The sequence below is a fragment of the Theropithecus gelada genome, chromosome 11 (genome assembly GCF_003255815.1).
Source record: "Theropithecus gelada isolate Dixy chromosome 11, Tgel_1.0, whole genome shotgun sequence".
In the NCBI taxonomy this organism is placed as follows: Eukaryota; Metazoa; Chordata; class Mammalia; order Primates; family Cercopithecidae; genus Theropithecus; species Theropithecus gelada.
The window spans coordinates 82,094,906-82,122,132 of NC_037679.1; the positions used below are offsets into that span (position 1 = coordinate 82,094,906).

Sequence of the window (27,227 nt, forward strand, 5' to 3'; positions counted from 1 at the left end):
GAATACCTCTCCCAGAGCCCTAGCTCAAATCCTAATTTCTTCCTAACCTCCACTTCCGAAGCCAACCTGGTCCTGCCACGTCAAGCCAACTCACGCTCTGCTGCCAGATTAACCTTCCTTTTTTTTTTTTTTTTTTTTTTTGAGACGGAGTCTCGCGCTGTCGCCCAGGCTGGAGTGCAGTGGCGCGATCTCGGCTCACTGCAAGCTCCGCCTCCCGGGTTCACGCCATTCTCCTGCCTCAGCCTCCTGAGTAGCTGGGACTACAGGCGCCCACCACCGCGCCCGGCTAATTTTTTGTATTTTTAGTAGAGACGGGGTTTCACTGTGGTCTCGATCTCCTGACCTTGTGATCCGCCCGCCTCGGCCTCCCAAAGTGCTGGGATTACAGGCGTGAGCCACCACGCCCGGCCCAGATTAACCTTCCTAAAGATCAGTTTCAGGCCGGGAGTAGTGGCTCATGCCTGTAACCCCAGCACTTTGGGAGGCCAAGGTGGGCGGATCACCTGAGGTCAGGAGTTCTAGACCAGCCTGACAAAAGTGGAGAAATCCCGTCTCTATTAAAAATACAAAATTAGCCGGGCGTGGTGGCGCATGCCTGTAATCCCAGCTACTCGGGAGGCTGAGGCAGGAGAATCGCTTGAACCTGGGAGGCAGAGGTTGCGGTGAGCCGAGATCGCACCATTGCACTCCAGCCTGGACAACAAGAGTGAAACTCCGTCTCACAAAAAAAAAAGAAAAAAAAAAAAAAAAAAAAGCAGTTTCACCTGACTGCTTCTCTGCTCCAAAATGGTCACGAAGCTCCCCGTTTCCTCCTAAATTAACCACCACGGGGCGCACACCCTGACACTCTACCTCACCAGCCCTATTTCTTGTCATTTCTCTACACACAAGTACATGCCACCTGGCCAAAGTAGATGAGAACTCGCTCGTTGGACAACCCGTCCCTGCTTTCCTGCCTCTGTGCCTGTGTCACTTCCTCCCGAGCCCCCCCATTTTTGTCCACCAAAGACCTACTCAGAGAAATAACTAATTCACGACAGTGGGCATGGGGAAGAGCACACTGAGGGCAGAGCACGAGGCGGGAGGTTCCACTGGTTGGCAGTGTTTACTTCCTCAGCTGGGTGGCAGGTACACAATGTTCCTTATTCTCTGTGTCCTCTGGTAGATATTATCCTATTTAATAATTTATTTTCTTAACGCTTACCTACCTATCAAAGTCTGTCTCTTGTTTTGTGGGGACGTAAGTTAGAAAACAAAGTCTGCCTCTTGCATCAGAAACATAATGCAGCCAGAGAGCTTTTTCATCTGAACTTCAATGTCATTTAGAATTCACATCTGGCTTTTTTTTTTTTTTTTGACAGTCTCACTCTATCACCCAGGCTGAAGTGCAGTGGCATGATCATGGCTCACCACAGCCTCAACCTCCCAGGCTCAGGCAATTCTCCCACCTTAGCCTCTGGAATATCTGGGACTACAGGTGTGTGTCACTACGCCTGGCTAATTTTTTTTTTTTGTAGATATGGAGTTTCGCCATATTGCCCAGATTGGTCTCAAACTACTGGGCTTAAGTAATCTTCCCACCTCGGCTTTCCAAAGTGCTAAGATTACATCCACTGCACCCAGCCTGGCCTTTTTCTTATTCTCTTTTTTAAAAAAACTGTGGTAAAATATACATAAAATTTTCCATCGTAACCATTTTTAAGAGAACAATTGACAGTTCAGTGGCACTGAGTACATTCACATTATTATGCCACCATCACCACCATCCTCCTCTAGAGCCCTTCATCTAACTGAAACTCCCTATTCCCTCTTGTATTGTAGACATCTCTGTATTTAGTTTATTCCCCAATTATAACCTAGGGATTATGTCCCACTTGTGTATCTATCCTTTACAATGCCCTGCACATGGAAGTGTACAACAGCTGTGGAACTGAAATGGAATCTTCCATTTGGGCATCAAGGAGACCACACCTTTCAGCTAACAATAATTATCTACCAAGTGTTCACTCTGTGCTAAGTACGGTATTAGGCAGCTTACATACTGATTTCATTTAATCTACCCAACAATGCTATGAAAAAGTTATTGTTATTTTCTCCTTAATTTCCAGTGAGGTAACTACAATTAAAAAGACTAAATACTTGTCAAAATGTCACACTGCTGGTATCAAAAGTCAGTTCTGACTCCGACCACTGTGGAATGCCACCCCCACTGCACTTTTAGCAAATGCACAAGAGCAACTAAATAAATTGATCAAATTTCATCTAAGCTAGTCTACATATTCTGAAAATTGCATCTTAAAACAAAGGGAGCTGGCCTCTACTGAATGCTTCTTCTGTACCACTTCTGTTGTGACATTTAGCCTTACAAGTACCCTAAAAGGCAGGCATATTATCCTTCCTTTACAGTTGAGGAAACTGAAGCACAGGGTTTAAGTCACTTAAAGAAGGTCACACAACTCAGCTCCGTGCTTTCCATGAAATCTTGATGCTTCACTTACCGATAAACTGGCATACAACTGAATTTCAGTAGATATTCCTAGGCACAGTAAATTTTTTACTCACGTAAAAGGTCCATGGAAAAGATTTAAACGTAAAAGTTGAAGCCTTTATAGGTACATAATGATTATACAACATGGATAAAAAACTCCAGTAGTATTATACTCAGAGTGCAAATCTTAGCTTCTAAAACACAGTCTCACCAGGATTCAGAGTGTGTTCAGGAGCCGGTCCCTGGGTTTAAAGCAAGGTCAATACGTTTCAATGAGCCATTATGATTCATGCAGTAGCTTTCAGCCCCACACACAAATCACACCCGAACACGCCTTAGGGAAACAGCTTCTTCCAGACCAGAGCTCTTTACTTTCTACAAAACAATCTGTCTTTCAGACCCTCAGCATTTTTTCACACAGGCATGGGCATTTTCAAGCCATGGGAACAAAGATCCCCAATTTGAATCTTTAGTGGAATCTTTAGTTAGCAGCAACCAATCAGCACTTCCTCAGAAAGCAGAGTGAAGAAGTGACTCAAGAGGTCCGGTTTAGTTGCCTAATCCCGTAAGCGACAGTTCCTTTTAAGGGTGTGCCCTGCAAGTCCAATGGGGTTAATGTGGGCAGATGAAGGCGCATTCCACTGCCATGTAAAAATAACTTTAAATAAAAATAAAATACATGCATATGAAACATCAGCCTGCAGCACAGGCAAGAGCATAAGATCATGAAGGATATACTACATTTAGGGAATTGCATAATGAACAGGAGGAACAGGAAGAGAGAAACTGACACACAGGCCCAGAAAATGAGACTGTAGCTCCGAAATCATGTTCACTACTTAAACTGCACTGAAACTCAAACGCCACAATTAAAACAATGTAAGTGAAGCCTAATGAACAGCTGCACTTAAACCTAACAGCGAATGCCTTCAAAACCTAGCCACATTTTCCAGCCTCCACAAAATATCCCCTCAGGCTTAAAGAAGCCTTACTCTACAATTTAAAACACTTCCTTCTGCCAATTAGAAAAAAAAAAAAGAAAGAAATCCTTCAGTTCAGGTTAAGAGATTCTACACTGTGAAAGGCCTGTTTTATTTACCATTTCATCCTATACCTACTCAAATACATACTCATTTTGACCACAGAAAGGTAAATGTTTGGATGGGCATGGTGGCTCATGCCTGTAATCCCAGCACTTTGGGAAACCAAGGCAGTAGGATGGTTTAGGGCCAGGAATTCAAGAGGCAACGTAACAAGACCCCATCTCTACAAAAAAACAAAAATAAAAAATTAGCTGGTGGCGGTGGGGTGCAGTGGCTCATGCCTGTAATTCTAGCACTATGGGAGGCCGAGGTGGGCGGATAACCTGAGGTCAGGAGTTCAAAACCAGCCTGGCCAAAATGCTGAAACCCTGTCTCTACTAAAAATACAAAAAATTAGCAGGGAGTGCTGGCGGAAGCCTGTAATCCCAGCTATTCGGGAGGCTGAGGCAGGAGAATCGCTTGAACCCGGGAGGCAGAGGTTGCAGTGAGCTGCGATCACGCCACTGCACTCCAGCCTGGGTGACAGAGTGAGACTCTGTCTCCAAAATAAATAAATAAATAAATAAATAAATACACCTGGTGTCAGCGTGCATCAGTAGTTCTAGCTACTTGGGAGGCCGAGGCAGGGGGATCGCTTCAGCCTAACAGTTTCTAGCTACAGTAAGTTATGATCTTGCCACTGCACTCCAGCCTGAGGAAGAGTAAAACTGTCTCTTAAAAAAAAATAATTAATTTTAAAAAAAGGAAAAGGGGCCGGGCGCGGTGGCTCAAGCCTGTAATCCCAGCACTTTGGGAGGCCGAGACGGGCGGATCACGAGGTCAGGAGATCGAGACCATCCTGGCTAACACGGTGAAACCCCATCTCTACTAAAAAATACAAAAAACTAGCCGGGCAAGGTGGCGGGCGCCTGTAGTCCCGGCTACTCGGGACGCTAAGGCTGGAGAATGGCGTGAACCCGGGAGGCGGAGCTTGCTGTGAGCCGAGATCCGGCCACTGCACTGCAGCCTGGGTGACAGAGCAAGACTCCATCTCAAAAAAAAGTATTTAAAAAAAAAAAAAAAAAGGAAAAGGGGCCAGGCATGGTGGTTCACACGTGTAATCCCAGACTTTGGGAGGCCTAGGCAGATGGGTCACTTGAGGCCAGAAGTTCAAGACCAGCCTGGCCAACATGGCTCAACCCTGTCTCTACTAAAAATACAAAAATTAGCTGGGTGTGATGGCACACACCTGTGAGCCCAGCAATGCAGGAGGCTGAGGCATGAGAATCACTTGAACCCAGAAGGTGGAAGTTACAGTGAGCCGAGATTGCACTACTGCACTCCAGCTGGGCAAAAGAGCAAGATCCTTTCTCAAAAAAACAAGGAAAAGGTAAATGTTGTTTAGGCTAATTGCAAATCATAATTTACTCAACATTCTTGAAATGGGATCCTAGTAACTTTCAGGATGATCTGGTATTAATGATTGTCAGTCTTCTTTCAGAAAGAGAAAACTATTAATACAAGTGATTAATTATTGCAATTACTTTTTATTGAGCCCTACTGATGGGCTGTGTTAAGTATTAACAGGCACTATCTTACCTGATCCTCACATTAACTCTATAAAACAGGTATTACTGTCGTCCTTTTCCAACAGATACTCAGGCAGGTGAAGTGACTTGCCTGCAATCACACAGCTGGGTAGCGGCCAAGTCCAGTCTGGAGTGTGTGATTCCAAAGCCAGAATGTTCTTTAACACGCCATCACAAATGTTCCATTTGGTCAACAGTGGACAGTTCATAAAATATTTTCTTCTATTGTGTCTCACAATCACCCCCAACATAAGCCAATGCATAGCATTACCAGGTGAGTAAAGCTACCATGAACAAAAATTTTGGTTGTTCACATTACACCCATTCCCTGAGAAAGGCACCACACATGACCAGGACAACAGGATTGACAGTGATCCTCCCTAGGTGAGCTAAGATATTTTGGTTTTCAAGTTGTTTCCGTGTTTTAAAAGCACTACACCCAGAAAAGCAAACTACTGCTGAGTAATTTAACGTGAATTATGCAGGCTTATCAAGTGGAGTCACTCAGGCCTCAATACTTCTCTTGGGTATTCGGGTATGAAGGTCACTTTTACTCAAAAAAAAAAAAAAAAATCCTGACAGATGAATTTACCTTTCTCTTTAAAAAATGAGCTTCAGGTTCTGAGGTAGAGGAAACAGGTGAGGTTGTCCCTAACAGCCTCCAAGTGAACAGAATGAACTTGATTCTTTCCACAATCTTCCCTCCACTAAATGCAGTTTATTTCTATTAACGTTCCACCAACAAAGCTACAGTACTCAGTTCTTACTGCAACGGAATAGTCACATATACCAAAATAACTTGTAGGCAGTGTTACACATTAGAAAAATATACCTATCATTTTATTATTAAACCAGAAAAACCCTGCTGACAATCAACAAAAGGTCTCCCAGCAACTGAAAAGCAGAGAAACTAAGCAAAGATTTTTTCTTTGGAGACATGAAACTCATTTAGCTAAGAAAGATGGATTTTGTCACTTATTATTCTCCAAAATGGAAGGTGCCACATGGAGACCATAAACGCAGTAAATTGCATCTTGGAGCAACGTTATTATGTGCCAAGTTACAAAGCCCATGAATACAAGGGGTGTATTAATGGAAAGACTGATACCATCTTACTACAGTGGCCTCTCTGTAGCTCCGGACAATGATCTGTTGAGGGTTTTCCAGGGATTTTGAATGTGCAACCTCCATACAAGCTCTCTTTTAAGGGGGCTGGCTTGGTGCTGAACAATCCCTCTTCGGAAAGAAAGCCAAAAGCCCCCACACGGGCTCCTGGGTGAGAGGCTCAGCACAGTAGGTGTGGGAAGGCTCAGACTTCGGAGACAAAAAGGAGTGGTAGGTAGGCCAGGAAGAGCTGGGATTAGCCTGGGCCCACCTGCCTGGAGGAGAACCAGACCCATAAGATCAGACTTTCCGAGAATGAGTCCAAATTGGTTGAGAGAAAGGGAGCACACACTGCAAATCCGCAAGGATGAAGTCAGCTACCCCAGAGCAAGCCACACCTCAAGGTATGAAGGAAGATAACCAGAAACAGGAGCTGGCACATGCCTTCCAGGGGCTGGGCAGGGTCTGACTCTCAGAGGTGAGGGTTGGCAGCCAGCCCCAAACCCCCATTTTATCTTCTTCCTGAAACAGCTCCAGGAACCTTCCTTAGTCTCAGACACGTGGGACACAGTGGTACAAAGCCAGCCACAAGAAATTTCCCACCTTCCCTTCCTCGGTGGAGGGGGCAACCCTTAAAGAAAAATGTATCCTGTCGCCACCCTTAGGCCCATCCACGAACCCCCATAACTCTGCTGTGGCCACTTCAAAAGAAGTCAGACTCCAGGGGCACTCTTGGGACCCCTTAGATACAGGGAACCTTCAAACCTTACCCTGGCTATGGTATAACCATGGACTCCCGCCTCCAAACCCTGGGGACCCTCGCCCAGCCCTTAAAGCCCCTCAGAACCACCTCCCAGACTCAGCTACAGACCCTCGGCCACCCGAACCCATCTTGGAACCCTCAATCCTCTCCTAAGAGTCCTATTTGGCTAGTCCACTCAGTCCCCCAAAACCTACTCTGATCCCCTATAGCTGCCTCAGTCCCCCTGGATGCCCCCAACCTTTCCTCTCAAAGGAAACCCCTCAACCTCTACCAGATCTAGCTATTGGTTCCCCTCAGTCACCCCCAATCCTTGCCTCCGACTCAGCCCCCTATTACTCTCCCCTCTCCTCCTGCCAAACCAATCTCAGATCCCCCCAATTCCGTCCTCTCCCGCCTAGACCCAACAATAGCACTCTAGTCCCCAAATTCCCATTCCAGGCTCCCTAATCTCCATTTCAGACCCAGCCTTAAGTCCTCAGCCCCGCAAAACCTTGTCTCAGGACCCCCAATCGGCTCCCCAAGCCCCTTCTCAGGACCCTTTTTCCCGCCTCCGCCCTAGTCTCGGTCCCCTCAGTCCCTCAAACCCCCTCTCAGGCCCCCTATTCCTGCCTAAGCACCATTCGCGGTTCCCTGGCTCCCGAACCCCTCCCCAAGCGCCCCCATTTCTAACCCAGTCCCTCAACACGACCGGAGGCGCCGCGGTCGCCTCTGCCTCCGGCCACAGCTCGAGGAGCGAACCCCGCTCGAGGCCCCACAGACGCCGCCTTAAGCTCAGCACGGCTCACCTCCTCCATCTTCTGCACCATCTCCGTCAGCTGGTCCTCGTCCTCCAGCAGCTCGTTGAGCTGCACCAGCGACAGCCCGGCGAACCGGGCTTCGCTCCCAGCGCCCGCCATCCCCGCGTCTCGGCCGTCGCCACCACCGCTCCGGTCACCAGGCTCCACCGACCGGAAGCGCCGCCCTCAAGGGCCGCCCCCCGCGGGGGGGGCACGTGACGCCAGCCCTGGGTCGTGACGTCATCATTGTGCGGGCGGGCGGACGTGACGTAAGTGTCGCGGCTCGCGTGAAGTGGAATTATCAGGGACAGTCGGGACCTCTAAAGGGAGAGGAAGGGCCCTGTGATTGGGCTGTGACGCGTGACCGCATTAATGACGTCACTGCGACTCAGGAGAGTGCGCCATGAGGTCATAAGAGCCTTTTTCCTCCAGGAAGAGAGATACTGTGATCCAGGGAAAACCTGCAGCGGGAAGGAAGTTACTGCAGCCTGTGAGCCCAGCCGGATGCAGGGAACCCAAAAGACAGATACTTCATGGGGAAACAACTTTAGTTGTCATTGGTTCCTTGGAATTGTGGAGCTGCCACGTCAGTCATTTAACAAATATGTTTCGAGACCTACTCTGTACTGAGCATTGAGTATACGGTTCTGAATAAAGCAAAACGGACCCCTGCTTAAATGGAGCTAACAGAATGAAAAGGACGCAAACAAAACAAATAAGTAAAATAATTAGGAGATCACAAATAAGGAAATGTACACTGAAATAAGAGAATAAGAAGACCTTTAGGGTAGTAAGAGATGGCACTTGCAGTGAAGGTGGCGTCTAAGGAAATGTGAAGTATGAGAAGGGAGGAACCAGCCACCATTCCTGTAGGAAGCTCAAGGCAGCAAAACCAGCACGTGCAAAGGCCCTGACACAGGACTAGCTTGGTGCATTCAGGAATGGACAGAAGGCCAGTAAGGCTGGAGCATGTGAGCAAGGACCCATTGAGTGGCCCTTTGCATCACCTCAGAGGAAGGTGCCCAGACATCCAGGTGGGCCAACCTGTGCTCTTTCAGAAACAACACGATTTAGGGTGCAGTTGCTCTCAGTCTCCCAGTTATCGGGAAGCCTCTTAAGATCCAGGAGCCCGGGAACTCATTATCCTACTTTGGAATCTGTCACAGTTCTAACTGGAAGAAACCTAAGGCTGAAGTTAACCATGACAGCCCCTAATTTTACACATAAGAAACTGAAGCCCTGGGAGGGAGAAGTGTTTTGGGCTTTTGCTTTGTTTCTGAAAATCAAGTAATTGGCAGGTCTCCTGGCTCCCAGTCTGGCATCCACAACGCTGGCATCATAACACACTGACCTTGTCGCATAACTCAGCCCTGAACACAGTCGAGGCATTCAGCAAATGCTTATCGGCAGACTTAGGGGCTTTGTGTATGAAGCTGATGCTTCTGCAACTCCATGGGTAAAACATAAGGTCTAGTGTTCTCCATCCATACGTTAGGCTGGGCTCTGCCGACCTCTTCTCTCCTTCCAGCCTGTTGTACTAAGGGCTCATGTTTGCAGAAAAATGATGACAGTTAACGGAACTATTGTTTTTAATTTTTTTATTTTTTGAGACAGAGTCTTGCTCTGTCGTCCAGGCTGGAGTACAGTGGTGTGCTCTCGGCTCCCCTCAATCTCTGCCTCGTGGGTTCAAGTGATTCTCCTGCCTCAGCCTTCCGAGTAGCTGGGACTACAGGCTTGCGCCACCACGCCCAGCTAATTTTTGTGTTTTTAGTCAAAATGGGGTTTCACCATGTTGGCCAGGTTGGTCTTGAACTCCTGACCTCAAGTGATCCGCCCACCTCGGCCTCCCAAAGTGCTGGGATTACAGACCTGAGCCACTGGACCTGGCCAAAAGAACTGTTTCATATGATCTGTAAGCTAAAGGTTTTTGTTTGTTTTGTTTTGGTTTTGGTTTTGGTTTGGTTTGGTTTTTTTGAGACGGAGTCTTGCTCTGTCGCCCAGGCTGGAGTGCAGTGGCGTGATCTCAGCTCACTGCAAGCTCTGCCTCCTGGGTTCACACCATTCTCTTGCCTCAGCCTCCCGAGTAGCTGGGACTACAGGCACCCGCCACCCCACCCGGCTAATTTTTTGTATTTTTAGTAGAGATGGGGTTTCACCATGTTAGCCAGGATAGTCTCAATCTTCTGACCTTGTGATCCGCCCTCCCAAAAGTGCTGGGATTACAGGCTTGAGCCACCGCGCCCAGCCAAGCTAAAGGTTTTATTGAGCGCAAAAGGACACTCAGTAGTTTTCTTCCTTCTAACTTGTTATACTTGGTGAAGAAAGATGGCTCTGAGGAGGAAAGGACGGAAGTGGGAAGGAGATGTAGGAAGCTGGTGTTTCTTTTTTCCTTTTCCTCCAGCAGAAGCATAGACCTGTCAAATGGAGAATAGTAGCTCTATTTCTAGGAAATCCTCTCTACAAGGCTTAGGATGTCCAGGAATTTCTCATAGTCCCCACAGAAGGTAAGAATAAGGTCAGGGGTCAGAGCTCTCCAGAATCTAGAGGGATGATGTCATTTAACCAAGAGCATACCCCAGGAGCAAAACTGGCTTCAGAATGGCATACCCATATACAGTGACCTCTAAAGGCACTAAGTTTAAACAAGGCTCACTTGCCACCCTTGCCCAGTCCTTTTATAACTCTTCTCATACCTGCTGCCTGCCACCAACCTATTGGAGTCATACACCACTTCCTTTGTTAAACAGAGCAAACCACAAAATCATCTTGTTTTCTGCTGCTCTAAAAACTTCTTGTCACTCTTAAAAGGGGTTGAGAGAAGAAAAGAAAATGTCAAAGCTTTTCTCACGTCAGTGTTAAACCTGTCAATTTAGTGCATGGGTGGATTTGCATGTCTTTTTCCTCTTTTTGCTTGGCCGATATTTGGGTTTCTTTATGCACCTACATCTGCCTGTAATGCTTGTGGGTTAACTAAGATTTTGCTCTGATGAATCAAGGGCAATGTATGCATGTGCCAGAACTTCACCCTCAATGGGAGCATTGTTGCCATCTGAGCAATGAATCTCCTGTTGCACAATATTGGGAATTGTTTGGCAAGCATGCTTAAAACACACACACACACAACCTTCGCATAGTTGAACCTGAAAATCTTCTAGCCTTGGGATTAGAATTCTTTCTCTCCCATGGGCATTGGTAGATTTATCCAGAAATAATTTCCAGTTTGAGAGGCTGGGAGAAAACATTAATAAGAAGGTGTCCATAGCATAGCACACATAGCTACAAAACTATGTATGCGCATTAGAGGAATTATTCCCCCAGGTGTCAGGTGGAACGGCCATGCCTCTGTGGGGACTCACAGCCTGATGTCAACGCCATGTCACTGTCATGTACTAATACCTACATGTCCAAAATGACCTACATACTAGTCATCCAGAAAAAAGAAGTATTAGATACAGTCTCTGCTCTGGAGAGGAAGAGAAGATACACAAATATAGAATAGTATTTTTAAAATTATATTTAGGGTTGATGTTATTTTGGTGTGTTACAAAGGTAGGGGTCCAGGCCCGGTGTCTCAGACCTGTAATCCCAGCACTTTGGGATGCCAAGGTGGGCGGATTGCTTGAGATCAGGAGTTCGAGACCAGCCTGGCCAACATAACGAAACCCCATCTCTACCAAAAATACAAGAATTAGCCGGGTGTGGTGGCGTACGCCTGTAGTCCCAGCTACTTGGGAGGCTGAGGCAGGAGAGTCACTTTGACCTGGAAGACGGAGGTCTATAGAATGGTCATCGGAAGGGAGGGCAAATAAATGACCATTATTATGAGAACTTAAATGTCCAACAGTATGGGAATGGTTAAGTAAATTGTAGTAAATCTGATCAGTGGTATATTTTCAGCCATTAAAATAAGATACACAAAGACTATGAAGCTATGTGGAAAAACCAACGTGAGTTAAGGTACAAAGGCAAAATGTAAATGCGGGCTGGGCATGGTGGCTCACACCTATAATTCCAGCACCTTGGAAGCCTGGGGTGGGAGGGTCCCTTGAGTCCAGGAGTTCAAGGCCATCCTGGGCAATAGAGGGAGACTCTGTCTCTATAAAAATAAAATTAAAAAAAAAAATAGCCCGGCCTGGTGATGCATGCCTGTGGTCGCAGCTACTTGGGAGGCTGAGGTAGGAGGATTGCTTAGGCCCAGGAGGTGGAGGTGGCAGTGAGCTGTGGTCGCACCACTGTGCTCCAGCCTGGGCAAGAGATTAAGACCCTGTCTCTTTCTGTCTCTCTCATTCTCTCTCTCTCTCTCTCTCTCTCTGTGTGTGTGTGTGTATCACATATATAATGTGTGTACAGAATGTGATTATCATGAACAAGCTATATTTCTATAGGACCAAGACTCAAGGTAACAAAGTGTTTAAGCTGTTAGTGGAGCAGTTAGTAACATTTTTCTTTTAAGGTTACAACAATGCTTGTGGATTGAAGTGTTTTGTTTTGTTTTTTTTTCTTTTGGGACAGAGTTTACTCTGCCGCCCAGGCTGGAGTATAGTGGCATGATCTCAGCTCACTGCAAGCTCCGCCTCCCAGGATCAAGTGATTCTCGTGCCTCAACCTCCCAAGTAGCTGGAATTACAGGCACACGCTACCATGCCCAGCTAATTTTTATATTTTTAGTAGAGACGGGGTTTCAACATGTTGGCCAGGCTGGTCTCGAACTCCTGACCTCAGGTGATCCACCTGCCTCAGCCTCCCAAAGTGCTGAGATTACAGGAGTGAGCCACCACACCCGGCCAAGGTTTTTTTTTTTTTTTTTTTTAACTAAAAGGAAGAAAACCAATATAACTAAGTAAATGTAGCTGCTCACAACCTCAAGAAAAAAAAAGATTTTATTAAATATCACTGGCAAAACCAAAATGGTTACCAACAAAAATAATACAATCCCGCAAACCCAAACTTATGTGCTGCACCAACCCACAATAAATAAAAATGTATTGGGTAATATGCCGTGAAACAGAGCAGGGCAGATTTTCTTTCTCTTTTTTTTTTTTTTTTTGAGACGGAGTCTTGCTCTGTCGCCCAGGCTGGAGTGCTGTGGCCGGATCTCAGCTCACTGCAAGCTCCGCCTCCCGGGTTCCCGCCATTCTCCTGCCTCAGCCTCCCGAGTAGCTGGGACTGCAGGCGCCCGCCACCTCGCCCGGCTAGTTTTTTGTATTTTTAGTAGAGACGGGGTTTCACCGTGTTAGCCAGGATGGTCTCGATCTCCTGACCTCGTGATCCGCCCGTCTCGGCCTCCCAAAGTGCTGGGATTACAGGCTTGAGCCACCGCGCCCGGCCTGCAGGGCAGATTTTCACAGCCCGATTTCCACTAAACTCCCTGCTGGAGTGTTACTGAAAATTCACTTTTCTTACTATTTACTTAAAGGAAGATGGGGGGTCTTAATCTTGCTCTTTTTTAAATCTCTTAACAAAAATGGTTCTGTTTTGCATCCTTATTTCATACCTAAAAAATGGTGATAGGCCGGGCGCGGTGGCTCAAGCCTGTAATCCAGCACTTTGGGAGGCCGAGATGGGCGGATCACGAGGTCAGGACATCGAAACCATCCTGGCTAACACGGTGAAACCCCGTCTCTACTAAAACATACAAAAAACTAGCCGGGCGAGGTGGCGGGCGCCTGTAGTCCCAGCTACTCGGGAGGCTGAGGCAGGAGAATGGCATAAACCCGGGAGGCGGAGCTTGCAGTGAGCCGAGATCCGGCCGCTGCACTCCAGCCTGGGCGACAGAGCGAGACTCCGTCTCAAAAAAAAAAATAAAATAAAATAAAAAATAATAATAATAAAATGCTGTTAAATTTTAACAACTGCCTTTTAGGCATCTATGGATGATTTCAAATGTCTTTTCGCATTTNAAAAAAAAAAAAAAAAAAAAAAAAAGGTGATAAAGCTATTTTTACCTCTTGTGTTGATTGATCACCCCAGCCAGGGAGAACAATTGCAAGACCACTTAACTTTTGCTTCCCTTATGAATGATTTCTCTGGTCATCCCTAGAGAGAACCCCAACTGTTTTCAAGTCCCAGAACCTTGCTTTCCTCACTAAAATGGCCTTCAGAAAGTGGCCCTGCAGCATTTTTTGCCTGATTTGCCTTGACACTGCAGATAAACCACAGAGACAACAGCCTGTTCTCTGCTTATATGCATTGTGAAAAGCCTAACAGTTTCAAGAAGATTAGGTTCATCCACCAAGAAATTAACTCAGCTCTAACATTCAGTTCGAACCCTGACAACGTTGAAAACCCTTACATCTAAGTGGTTATAACACTTGAGTTGGTTTACACATGGGTAAAACTACAGAGACAGGATTTCCAGGCATTGGGTTTGCACATTCTCTAGAGAGAAACTAGAAACTGAAACCCTCTCAAGGTGGTTTTTTTTTTTTTTTTTTTTTTTTTTAAGGAAACCTTTATAGGTTTTTGTTTGCTTGTTTCTTTAGTTACAAAAGTACTTTGCATCTTGAATTTCTTAACTGAGTCATGGGCTTGTTATATTATTCTCTATTCCTTTTGATAAATTTGAAGTATTTATAATAAAATATACAAATTAACATCCAAATACTTAAAAATAACATTTGTTTACTGTAAAAACTGTCTAAACAGTGAGAAGTGTGTAAACTGAAAAGTTAACAACAAACCCTACTGAACCCATATCCCAGAGGTAGGTCGCCACAGTGATCAGTTCTGCTCCTGGTTCTAGAATTTTTTTAAAGATAAACATGTAGGGGCCAGGCGTGGTGCCTCACGCCTGTAATCCCAGCACTTTGGGAGGCTGAGGCAGGTGGATCGCCTGAGGTCAGGAGTTTGAGACCAGCCTGGCTAACATGGCGAAACCCCATCTCTACTAAAAATACAAAAAATTAGCTGGGTGTGGTGGCGGGCACCTGTAATCCTAGCTACTCGGGAGGCTGAGGCAGGAGAATCACTTGAACCAGAGAGGCGGAGGTTGCAGTGAACGGAGGTTGCAGTGAATTGAGACTGCGCCATTGCACTCCAGCCTGGGTGACAAGAGCAAAACTCCACCTCAAAAAAGAAAAACATGTACATAAGTTAACTTTTCATTTAATAGAAGTGGGATCTTACTACTCTACAAATGGCATTTCAGTACTGTAGTTTCGGCTATACCACATTCTTTTTAACTGCTGTATAGTATTCCAGAGTGCATACTGTGGCATGCATGGATGCATTTAGTTATGAGACAGGGTCTCATGTTATAGCGCAGGCTACAGTGCAGTGATGAGATCATAGCTCAGTGCAGCCTCAAACTCCTGGCCTGAAGCAATCCGCCCTACTCAGCCTCCTGAGTAGTTGAGACTACAGGTATGTGCCACCACGCCTGACTTACTGTGACATTGAGATTTCTCTTTGTCCGTACAATATGCTGTGAAAAACATTCTTGTGTACATAATATTTGTGTATATTTTAAGACTATATGTAGGATAATTTCCTAGAAATTATCCACCATGCCAGGACTTCTTTTTAATTTTAAAAAATTAAAAAGATCCTTGGCTGGGCATGGTGGCTCACGCCTGTAATCCCAACACTTTGGGAGGCCAAGGTGAGTGGATCTCTTGAGGTCAGGAGTTCCAGACCAGCCTGGGCAACATAGCGAGACCCTGTCTTTCAAAAAGAAAAAAAAAATAGCAGTCAGGCCAACATAGTGAAACCCCATCTCTACTAAAAATATAAAAATTAGCTAGGCATGGTGGTGTGCACCTGTGATCCCAGCTACTCGGGAGGCTGAGGCACAAGAATCTCTTGAACCCGGGAGGTGGATCTTGGCTGCAGTGGTGTGATCTCAGCACTTTGGGAGGCCAAGATGGGAGGATCTCTTAAGCCCAGGGTTTAAGACCAGCTTGGGCAACATGGAAAAACCCTATCTCTACTAAAAATACAAAAATTAGCTGGACGTGGTGATGCATGCCTGTAATCCCAGTACTTGGGAGACTAGATGGGAGGATCACCTGAGCCCAGGAAGTCGAGGCTCCAGTGATCATGCCACTGTACTCCAGCCTGGGCAACAAAATGAGACCCTGTCTCAAAAAAAAATTACCTGAGTATGGTGGCACATGCCTGTAGTCTCAGCTGCTTAGGAGGCTGAGTCAGGAGGATTGCTTGAGCCCAGGATTTGGAGGCTGCAGTGAGCTATGATTGTGCTGCTGCTTTCCAGCCTGGGTGACAGAGCGAGACCCTGTCTCAAAATAATAATAAAATCTCATAAAATAAAATTCAAACAGTAGATAAGGGGGTCAAACAAAAACCATTAACAACTTGTGTTTCCTTCCAGAAGTTTTTTCAATGCTTGTTCAAGCAACTATATTCATATCCAACCTCCTACCCACTTACTTTTTTTTTTAAAGCAAGAGAGATCACACTCTACTTATATGGAACATGTCACTTTGCAATCATATAGCTAAGGACAAACCAATATGACTGTTTAGCGACATTAGCTGACCCACAGCTGGTTCCAAAACCTCTTGAAACCTATTCAACAGGTATTGCCTGAATTTACCTTTCCCCTAGCAGTGCTGAAAATAATGTTGGTGGTTTTTTTTCCTTTGAATTCCGTGCAGGGTGTTTTCTTCTTCTTCTTCTTCTTTTTTTTTTTTTGCAAGTGAAGATTCTTCTTGGCAGAAGGTGTTAATCCAGGCACTAAATCTGGAACATTCTAATCACTGTGAAATTTTGCATGTCTCCTCCTAGGCAGAAAATGTGTGAAGATACCAGTTTATTCTGCTCTTACCTTGCGGTCCTTCTCGAGGTGATTCTGCATATGCTAACGATCTTACATCAGCTCACACCTCAGTCACCCCCACCTCTTCACCTCCTGGACTTGTTGCCCCCAAAGTCAGTGCTACCAAAACCCACCTAGTTTACGTTCTTCTTTCAAGAGGGGGTGCCTTATCTGATGCACTCAAAATCTACTCCCTCCTCCCAAGCCTTTCTATTTCTATAACTGCATAATGTTTAATTGTACAGGGAAGCTATGAATCCTTCTGTATTCACTTCCTATGCTGTGACAAACACTAACTTAGTGGCTTAAGCAACACACATTTCTTCTCTTACAGTTCTGCAGGTCAGATGTCCAAAATCACAAAGTCCTAAAGTCAAGGTGTTGGCAGCCCTGGTTCTTTCTGCAAACTCAGAGGGGGAGAATCTCGGCTTCCTTGCTTTCCTCCCAGCTTCTAGAGGCCTGGGTAATCTACCTGTTTTCAGATCACCTCCTCTGACCCTAATGCTCCTGCCTCCCTCTTAGGAAGCCTTTTGTGATGACATTGGACTCACCTGGCTAGCCCAGGCGCTGCTTCCCACCACAGGGCCCTTCGCTTAATCAGACCTGCAAAGACCTTGTACCACACAAAACAGCGCTGGCAGGGCATGAGGATGTGGGTGTAATGGGGGAATTATTATTTAGTCTTCCACCCCATCCTCCTTTACAAATAAATAAATTAGGACAAAGAAACTAAGTTCTCCTTGGCCCCCTAACTATTCATCCTTTCTCCCCAGGGGCGACCATTGTTCACACTCCTTGGTGTGAATTTTTCCAGACCATTTTTATTCTTTAACATATACACATATGAATGCACAACAGCTTTATTTAGTATTGTTTGGGGTAGTATTTTTGTTAAAAAATATGGCATCCTATTCTGCAACATGCTTCTGTCTCTGTTTTGAAATCCATCTCTATTAATACACATAAAACTAGTTCAGCTACCACTTTTAAAAAATTACTTCTTATTGTGGTACAATATACATAAAGTTTACCATTCTAACCATTATTATTTATTTATTTATTTTTGAGACAGAGTCTTGCTCTATCACCAAGGCTGGAGTGCAGTGGCAGATCTTGGCTCACTGCAACCTCCACCTCCTGGGTTCAAGCAATTCTCCTGCCTCAGCGTCCCAAATAGCTGGGATTACAGGTACGCACCACCACACCCAGATAATTTTTGTATTTTTAGTAGAGACAAGTTTCGCCCAGTTGGTCTTGAACTCCTGACCTCAAGTGATCCGCCTGCCTCAGCCTCCCAAAATGCTGGGATTACAGGCATGAGCCACCACACCCGGCCCCTGCTGTTGTGTGTGTGTGTGTGTGTGTGTGTGTGTGTGTGTGTGGTTTTTTTTTTGAGATGGAGTTTCGCTCTTGTTGCCCAGGCTAGAGTGTAGTGTGACTCAATCTCAGCTCACTGCAATTTCCACCTCCCAAGTTCAAATGATTCTTCTGCCTCTGTCTCCCAGGTTGCTGGGATTACAGGCATGTGCCACCACACCTGGCTAATTTTTTTTCTTTTTTTCCCTAGAGACAGAGTCTTGCTCTGTTGCCCAGGCTGCAGTGGCGCAATCTCGGCTCACTGCAACCTCCGCCTCCTGGGTTCAAGCAATTCTCCTGCCTCAGCCTCCCGAGTAACTGGGACTCCAGGCGCACTCTGCCACACCCAGCTAATTTATTTTGTATTTTAGTAAAGACAGGGTTTCACCGTGTTGCCCAGGCTGGTCTTGAACTCCTGAGCTCCAGCAGTCTGCCCTCCTCAGCCTCCCAAAGTGCTAGGATTGCAGGTGTGAGCCACTGCACCAGGCCTAATTTTGTATTTTTAGTAGAGACAGGGTTTCAGCATGTTGGCCAGGCTGGTCTCAAACTCCTGACCTCAGGTGATCCACCCACCTTGGCCTCCCAAAGTGCTGGAATTTAGGCGTGAGCCACCACGCCCAGCCTCTGCTGTATTTTTAAAGTGTCCACGAGGGGCTAGGTATGGTGGCTCAGGTTTGGGAGGCCGAGGCGGGCAGATCACAAGGTCAGGAATTCAAGACCAGCCTGGTCAACACAGTGAAACCTCGTCTATACTAAAAACACAAAAAATTAAGCTATGGAATACTATGCAGCCATAAAAAAGGATGAGTTCGTGTTCCTTACAGGGACATGGATGAAGCTGGAAACCATCATTCTCAGCAAACTAACACAAGAACAGAAAACCAAACACCACATGTTCTCACTCACAAGTGGGAGTTGAACAATGAGAACACAAGGACACCAAGAGGGGAACATCACACACCAGGGCCTGTCAGGGGGTTGGGGGTTAAGGGAGTGACAGCATTAGGAGAAACACCTCATGTAGATGATGGGTTGATGGGTGCAGCAAACCACCATGGCACGTGTATACCTATGTAACAAACCTGCATGTTCTGCACATGTACCCCAGAACTTAAATATAAAATAAATATATATATATGAAAATTAGCTGGGCATGGTGGCAGACACCTGAAATCCCAGATACTCGGGGGGCGAGGCAGGAGAATTGCTTGAACCTGGGAGGCAGAGGTTGCAGTGAGCCGAGTTCATGCCACTGCACTCCAGCCTGAGTGACAGAGCGAGACTCTGTCTCAAAAACATAAATAAATAAATAAAGTGCCCACAAGGACTTGTGCAAATCCTCTAAGGTGCCTTCTCAATTTTCTTATCTATAAAATGGGGATTAATAATATGTATGTCTACAGTGTTTTGAGGATTACATAAAGTGATACAGCATTTTTCACTATTAAAGAATACATACTCGGGGCCAGGCACGGTGGCTCACACATGTAATCCCAGCACTTTGGGAGGCCGAGGCAGGCGGATCACAAGGTCACGAGATCGAGACCATCCTGGCTAACACGGTGAAACCCCGTCTCTACTAAAAATATTTTAGAAATTAGCCAGGCGTGGTGGCGGGTGCCTGTAATCCCAGCTACTCGGGAGGCTGAGGCAGGAGAATGGCGTGAACCTGGGAGGTGGAGCTTGCAGTGAGCCGAGATCGTGCCACTGCACTCCAGCCTGGGCAACAGAGTGAGACTCCATCTAAAAAAAAAAAAAAAAAAAATACATACTCTAAGAAATACTGTGTCAGCTCCATGCCATCGTTTAAGTCTCCCTCTTTCAAAAAACTCACCTGCATGCTTTCATTTATTCATCTTTTCATAAATTTGTTGAGCATCTGCTGTAACCTAGTCACTGTTCTAAACACTGAGAATACAGCAGTGAACCAAACAAGCAACACCTTTGCCCCCATGAAGTTTACATTCCAATACAGAGAAAATAGATGCCAGTCACATAAACTAGCTATATAACTAGGATAACTCCAGGTAATAATACAATCAGATCATATACAGCCTTTTTTACTATAGTGACACAATTGGATTTTATTATGAGAACAGTAGGAAACAATGGAGAGGGGTTTTTTGGGGTTTTTTTGTTTGTTTTGTTTTTTGAGACGCAGTTTCACTCTCGTTGCCCAAGCTGGAGTGCAGTGGCGCAACCTCGGCTCACAGCAACCTCTGCCTCCTGGGTTCAAGCGATTTTCCTGCCTCAGTCTCTTGAGCAGCTGGGATGACAGGTGCCCACCACCACACCTGGCTAATTTTTGTATTTTTAGTACAGACTGGGTTTTGCCATGTTGGCCAGGCTGACCTCAGGTAATCCACCTGCCTCGGCCTCCCAAGTGCTGGGATTACAGGCCTGAGTCACCACACCCGGCCAATGGAGAGTTTTTTTGGTTTTTGGTTTTTTTGTTTTGAGACGGAGTCTGGCTCTGTGCCCAGGCTGGAGTGCGGTGGTACCATCTTGGCTCACTGCCAGCTCCGCCTCCCAGGTTCACGCCATTCTCCCGCCTCAGCCTCCCAAGTAGCTGGGACTACAGGCGCCCGCCACCACGCCCAGATACTTTTTTTTTTTTTTTGGGACAGAGTCTCACACTGTCGCTGAGGCTGGAGTGCAGTGAAGCGATCTCCATTCACTGCAACCTCCACCTCCCGGGTTCAAGTAGTTCTCCTGCCTCAGCCTCCCGAGTAGCTGGAATTAGAGGCATGAGCCACGCCCGGCTAATTTTTTGTATTTTTAGTAGAGACAGGGTTTCACCACATTGGCCAGGTTGGTCTGCGAACTCCTGACCTCGTGATCCACCTGCCTCCGACTCCCAAAGTGCTGGGATTATGGTTGTGAGCCCCTGCTCCCGACCTGTATTTTTTTTTTTCAGTAGAGATTGGGGGGTTCACCATTTTGGCTAGGATGGTTTCAATCTCTTGACCTTATGATCCACCCGCCTCGGCCTCCCAAAGTGCTGGGATTACAGCAGTGAGCCGCTGCGCCGGGCCCAATGAAGAGTTTTAAGCAGGGAAATGACAATTCACAATTTCTGGTCCCTCTATATCTCAATAAAGCCATTTTTTTTTTAAAGGCCCCTTTGGCTCTTTGTGGGGAAGGGGTCGTGGAAGGCCAGGGTTGCTTGTGCTAACGGTGCCACTCCCCCGCCATTGGGCCATCATTTGCTTTTTTTTTTTTTTTTTTTTTTGAGAGGGGGGGTCTCGCTGTCGCCTGGGCTGGAGTACAGTGGCCGGATCTCAGCTCACTGCAAGCTCCGCCTCCCGGGTTTACGCCATTCTCCTGCCTCAGCCTCCCGAGTAGCTGGGACTACAGGCGCCCGCCACCTCGCCTGGCTAGTTTTTTGTATTTCTTAAATAGAGACGGGGTTTCACCGTGTTAGCCAGGATGGTCTCGATCTCCTGACCTCGTGATCCGCCCGTCTTGGCCTCCCAAAGTGCTGGGATTACAGGCGTGAGCCACCGCGCCCGGCCCATCATTTGCTATCTATCGACATCTGCTTGTTTGTATTCTTTTTTATAAGCTGCCTGAAGCCTTTGCCACCTGCATTTGACCTGTCTCTGCCAATCAGCTGTAAACTCGAGGGTCAGGAAAACCAGAGAGTCTTCTCTACAGAAGCTGAGAGCACAATTTGTGTAAATAGGAACATTTTTTTTTTTTTTTCTGAGACAGGGTCTCACGCTGTTGCACGGGCTGGAGTGCAGTGGTGAGATCACAGCTCACTGCAGCCTCAACTTCCTGGGCTGAAGCGACTCTCCCACCTCAGCATCCCAATTAGCTGAAACCACAGGAACGTGCCACCGACACCTGGCTCATATTTAAAAAAATTTTTTGTAGAAATGGGGTCTTGTTATGTTGCCCAGGCTTACAGAAGGAACTTGATTCATGGTGGTAGGTCATAATGTACAGTCTTTTTCTTTTTTTAGAGACAGGGTCTGACTCTGTTGCCCAGGCTGTAGAGCAGCGGCACCGTCATAGCTCACTATAACCTCAAGCGATCCTCCTACCTCACCTTGGTCTCCCAAAATGCTGAGATTACAGGTGTGAGTCACTGCACCTGGCCTGATATGCAGTTTTAACAAGAAGAAACTACCTAGGGCTGGGTGTGATGGCTCACACCTGTAATCCCAGCACTTTGGGAGGCCAAGGTAGGCAGATGGCTTTGAGCTGAAAACACTGAGAATACAGCAGTGAAACCAAACAGGCAACACCTTTGCACCCATGAAGTTTATATTCATTCCTCTGAAGAGCAAATAGATGCCAGTCAAGTAAACGAGTTATATAACCAAGATAATTTCAGGTAATAAACCAGATCATATACAGGTGTTTTCATTATAGTGACACAGTTGGATTTTATTACGAGAATAAAATCCAGTTGTTTCAGCCTGGGCAACGTGATGAGACTCCATCTCTACTACAAATACAAAAAAATTAGCCAGGTATGGTGGCTTGCGCCTGTAATCCCAGCTACTCAAGAGGCTGAGATGGGAGGATCACTTGAGCCTGGGAAGCAGAGTGTGCAGTGAGACAAGATTGCACCACTGCACTCCAGCCTGGGTGACAGAGCAAGACCCTGTCTCAAAAAAAAAGACAACGACCTAGTCCAAATAACTTGGGTTGCGGTCATTAAGAGGAGGAGCAAACGATAGGACTTTGCTTCTGGGACCTCAATTTTCTCATCTGAAAAATGGGACTAATTCCTATCTCCACTCCACTACAAAAACAAGGCTTTATATTGACAGAAAAACATGCATGTGGCAGATCATGCCGCCTTGATCAGCCAGGCCTTGGCAGCCGGTTAGTGGTATGTGGTTGCCCTGAAGCCTGGTTGAGGTTCAACAGATGAGAGGAAAACACCAGGCGCCCTTTCTAACCCTCTTCTCTCCTACCCTCTCAGTTGGAAGGGTGTTTGGATTGTTTTTCTGAATTTGAAGTGTTTCCTTTTGTTCCAGGAGGGAAAGACTGCTAACCAGGTTGACATATACCTCTTCCCCAAGGGGCACATTTTGGAAGCTGTCTGAGGTCGCAGGCTTGTCTCCACTGAGTAGCTGGGCAACATTCCTCCCCTGGCCTATTTTAAACCACGCAGATAACTAGGGAGGTGGGGGCAAGACAACAAAGGCCGAGCAGTGGGTGAAGGACATCTGGCAGGAAGGGCTGGCAGCCGGCAGACGGGCTTTCAATGGCATGGATGGGCTCCCACTGTGTAGAGCCTGGGAGGGCAAGGAAGGGGCTCTCAGGCCATGGCAGCCCCCATGCGAGGGGAAGAGAGGCGGCAGGCACGCTGATCAAGGCATCTCCCCCCACTTATTCATTCATTCATTCAGCAAATGTTGGCCTCTTCAAACCTGCAGGTTGTCTTTCGTTGGTTCTGGACCATTCTTGGCCGTTAGCGATTCAGAGAGTTCTATACCACGCTCTCTTGCCTGTCTGCAACTCCAAACAAACATATGACAACATTTCCCAAAGAACCTCCCAACTCTCCTCTTCTCCCTTTAGTATTTTCTATCTTTTTGTCTCTCTGTGTTACATTCTGGATTAACTTCTGTGTGTGTGTGTGGTGTTTTTTTTTTTTGTTTTTTTTTTGAGACAGTGTCTCACTCTGTCCCCCAGGCTGGAGTGCAGTGGCGCGATCTCGGCTCACTGCAACCCTTACCTCCCAGGTTCAAGCGATTCTCCTGCCTCAGCCTCTGAGTAGCTGGGGCCACAGGCATACACCACCACGCCTGGCTAATTTTTGTTGTTGTATTTTAGTAGAGACAGGGTTTCACCATATTGGCCAGACTTGTCTCGAACTCCTGGGTTCAAGTGATTGGCCCTTGTCAGCCTCCCAAAGTGGTGGGATTAGAGGCGTGAGCCACTGCCCAGCCATAACTTCTGATATCTCACTAATTCTTCCACCATGAACAATCTTCTGTCACATACAGTAATTGAGTTTATTCCTTATTTTTTAAGTTTCTAAACGTTCTATTTTGTTCTTTTTGAAATATGTTATGGCTGGGCGCAGTGGCTCACACCTGTAATCCCAGCACTTTGGGAGGCCGAGGAGGGCCAATCACTTGAGCCCAGGAGTTCAAGACAAGCCTGGCCAATATGGTGAAACCCTGTCTCTACTAAAATACAAAAAAAATTAATGAGGCACAGTGGTGCGCGCCTGTAATCCCAGCAACTCAGGAGGCTGAGGCAGGAGAATCACTTGAATCCAGGAGGCAGAGTTTGCAGTGAGCCACTGCACTCCAGCCTGGGGGGCAGAACAAGACTCCCTCTCAAAAAAATAAAAGAAATCGGTTATGTTATTTTTTATAGCCTTATATTCCCTGTAAATGTTTTCAAGCTTGATGATTTTGTTGTTGTTTATTCTAGAGACAGGGCCTCTCTCTGTCACCAGGCTGGAGTGCAGTGGTACAACCATAGCCACTGTACCCTGGAAATCTTGGGCTCAAGGGATCCTCCTGCCACAGCCTCCCGTGTAACTGGGACTGCAAGTATATGCCACCATGCCCAGTTAATTTTTTAAAAAATCTTTTGTAGTATGGGGGTCTTGCCATGTTGCCCTGGCTGTTCTTGAACTCCTGGCCTCAAGCAATCCTTCTGCCTTGGCCTCCTAAAGCACTGGGATTACAGGCATGAACCTCTGCACCCAGCCCTGATGATTACTTTTTTAAATTGTTGAGCATAACTGTTTTAGAATCTGCGTTGGATAATTTCAGCGTCTGAGGTCTGCGTGAGTCTGTTTCTGCTGCCTGTTTCTTCTGGTTCCTGTTCGTATGGCCTTGTTTCCCTATGGACCATGTGTGTTAGTTACTGCCCTGGAACAGTTATTTGTGGGGAATTCTCTGAGGCCTAGAAGGAAGGAGCTCTCCTCTGGAGAAGGCAGGTACCTGCTTCTGCCACACTCTTGGGCACCGCCAGTCAGGGCAGCCTCAGATCGAGTTCCCGGCTTTACTTCCCTGTGCCCCCGGCTGATGTGTATCCATGGGCAGGCAGGCCAGTGGCAATAATCTTTCAGGAATTATTTATTCTCCTTCTTCCTTTTCCTTTTTCTGGTTTGTGCAGCGTCAAGGAAAACTTCTTCTTCTTCTTTTTTTTTTTTTTGAGACAGAATTTCGCTCTTGTTGCCCAGGCTGGAGTGCAGTGGCACGACCTTGGCTCATTGCAACCTCTGCCTCCCAGGTTCAAGCGATTCTCCTGCCTCAGCCTCCCGAGTAGCTGGGATTACAGGCATGCAGCACCACGCCCGGCTAATTTTGTATTTTTAGTAGAGACGGGGTTTCTCCATGTTGGTCAGGCTGGTCTCAAACTCCCAACCTCAGGTGATCCGCCCACCTCAGCCTCCCAGCATGCTGGGATTACAGGTGTGAGCCACTGTGCCCGGCCTGAAGGAAAGCTTCTTTACTGTCCCCTGAGGTTGGGGTCAGCAATATCCCTCAGTGGTTATCCAAATAAATGTTTAGCAATCAGCTACCTCTGGAAATACTTGGGAAAAGGTATTTCCCAGGTATTTATTTTCGTGAATGCTTTCACCTTTATTTCTCTCAGTATATTCATGATATTGATATTTTGTACATAACAAGGTTAAGTGACTTGTGTATGTTCTATGTAAAACAGAGACAGAACCAAGGCTAAAAAAGCACCTAGTCCAGCAACCAACTTGAGACGGGTCATAGGAAGTTCACCAACACCGTGAATAAGAATAACTTACTCCAGGGGGATTCAGAAAATGAAGTAATCAGAAGGCTTTTTTTTTTTTTTTTTTTTTTTTTTGAGACAGAGTCTCGCTCTGTCAGCCAGGCTGGTGTGCAGTGGCACGATCTCGGCTCACTGCAACCTCCGCCTCCCAGGTTCAAGCAATTCTGCCTCAGCCTCCTAAGTAGCTGGGATTGCAGGTGTGTGCCATCACTCACGGCTAGTTTTTGTATTTTTAGTAGAGACCAGGCTGGTCTCGAACTCCTGACCTCAGATAATCCACCCACCTTGGCCTCCCAAAGTGCTGGGATAACAGGCATGAGCCACCACGCCTGGCCAAAGAAGGCCTTTTTTTTCCTAGGGGAAGAAAAAGAATCTGGGCTGGGTGTGGTGGCTCATGCCTGTAATCCCAGCACTTTGGGATGCTGAGGTGGGTGGATCACTTGAGGTCAGAAGTTTGAGACCAGCCTGCCCAACATAGCAACATTCTGTCTCTAAGATTTAAAAAATTAAAATAAAAAAATACAAAAGACTACCTGGGAAAGAGTATTAATTTGTAGTACTTACTACTTCCTGTGGTGTAAAAACTCCCACCATGGTTGATGCCAAATTACCAAGGAGCAGTCACAAAGGTGGAGTTTAGAAGACAGAGTGGACTGGGCATGGTGGCTCCTGCCTGTAATCACAGCATTTTGGGAGGCCAAGGCAGGAGGATCATGTGAGCCCAGGAGTTTGAGATCAGCCTGGCCAACATGGTAAAACCTCATCTCTACTAAAAATACAAATATTAGCCAGGCATGGTGGCGGGCGTCTGCAGTCCCAGCGACTCCAGAGGCTGAGGCAGGAGAATCCCGGGAGGCAGAAGTTGCAGTGAGCCGAGATGGCACCACTGCAGTCCAGCCTAGGGGTCAGAGCAAGACTCTGTCTCAAAAAAAACAAAAACAAATTGATATTGGTGAAAACTCCTAAGGGGCTCAGGATTTCCCCCACGAGTGGAGACACTTGAGTAGAGAGAGACCTGGATGATGAGAGGGAGCTGGCCATGAGAATATTAGGGAAGGGGGTTCCAGGCAGAGCGAAGAGCTGTGCACAGGCCCAGAGGTGGGGACAAGATTGGCATGTTTGATGTAAAGAAAGAAGGTCATTGCGGCCATGCACAGTGGCTCACGCCTGTAATCCCAGCTTTGGGAGGCTGAGGCGGGCAGATCACCTGAGGTCAGGAGTTTGAGACCAGCCTGGCCAACATGGCAAAACCCCATCTCTACCAAAAATACAAAAATTAGCCGGGCATGGTGGCACATACCTGTAATCCCAGCTACTCGGGAAGCTGAGGCAGGAAAATCACTTGAACCCAGGAGGTGAAGGTTGCAGTGAGCCGAGATCACGCCACTGCACTCCAGCCTGGGTGACAAGAGTGAAACTCCATCTCAGGAAAAAAAAAAAAAGGAAAGAAAGAAGGCCATTGTGGTTGGAGTGTGGTGGGTGATGAGGAAGTGGCAGGAGACCAGGCTAGGGGTGGGAGTAGGGCCAGGCCACCAGGACCTGGGAGGTCAGCTTTACTCTTAGGGAAGAGAAAAGCTGTCAGAGGATTTGAAGCAGAGAAGTGATAGGAACTGATCTACCGT

The 27,227-nt window shown here is 46.7% G+C and overlaps 1 protein-coding gene across 2 annotated transcripts in view; it reads right to left on the bottom strand.

Moving 5' to 3' along the window:
• VPS37B (VPS37B, ESCRT-I subunit) overlaps positions 1–8,722 on the bottom strand; it is a 34,650-nt gene extending 25,928 nt beyond the window's left edge. For both annotated transcript variants that reach the window (XM_025401476.1, XM_025401475.1), the window contains exon 1: positions 7,752–8,722. In XM_025401476.1, coding sequence (XP_025257261.1) covers positions 7,752–7,862 — 111 coding nt within the window. In that variant the 5' untranslated portion in view covers positions 7,863–8,722. The remainder of the gene's footprint in view (positions 1–7,751) is intronic.
• Between the last annotated feature and the right edge of the window lie 18,505 nt (positions 8,723–27,227).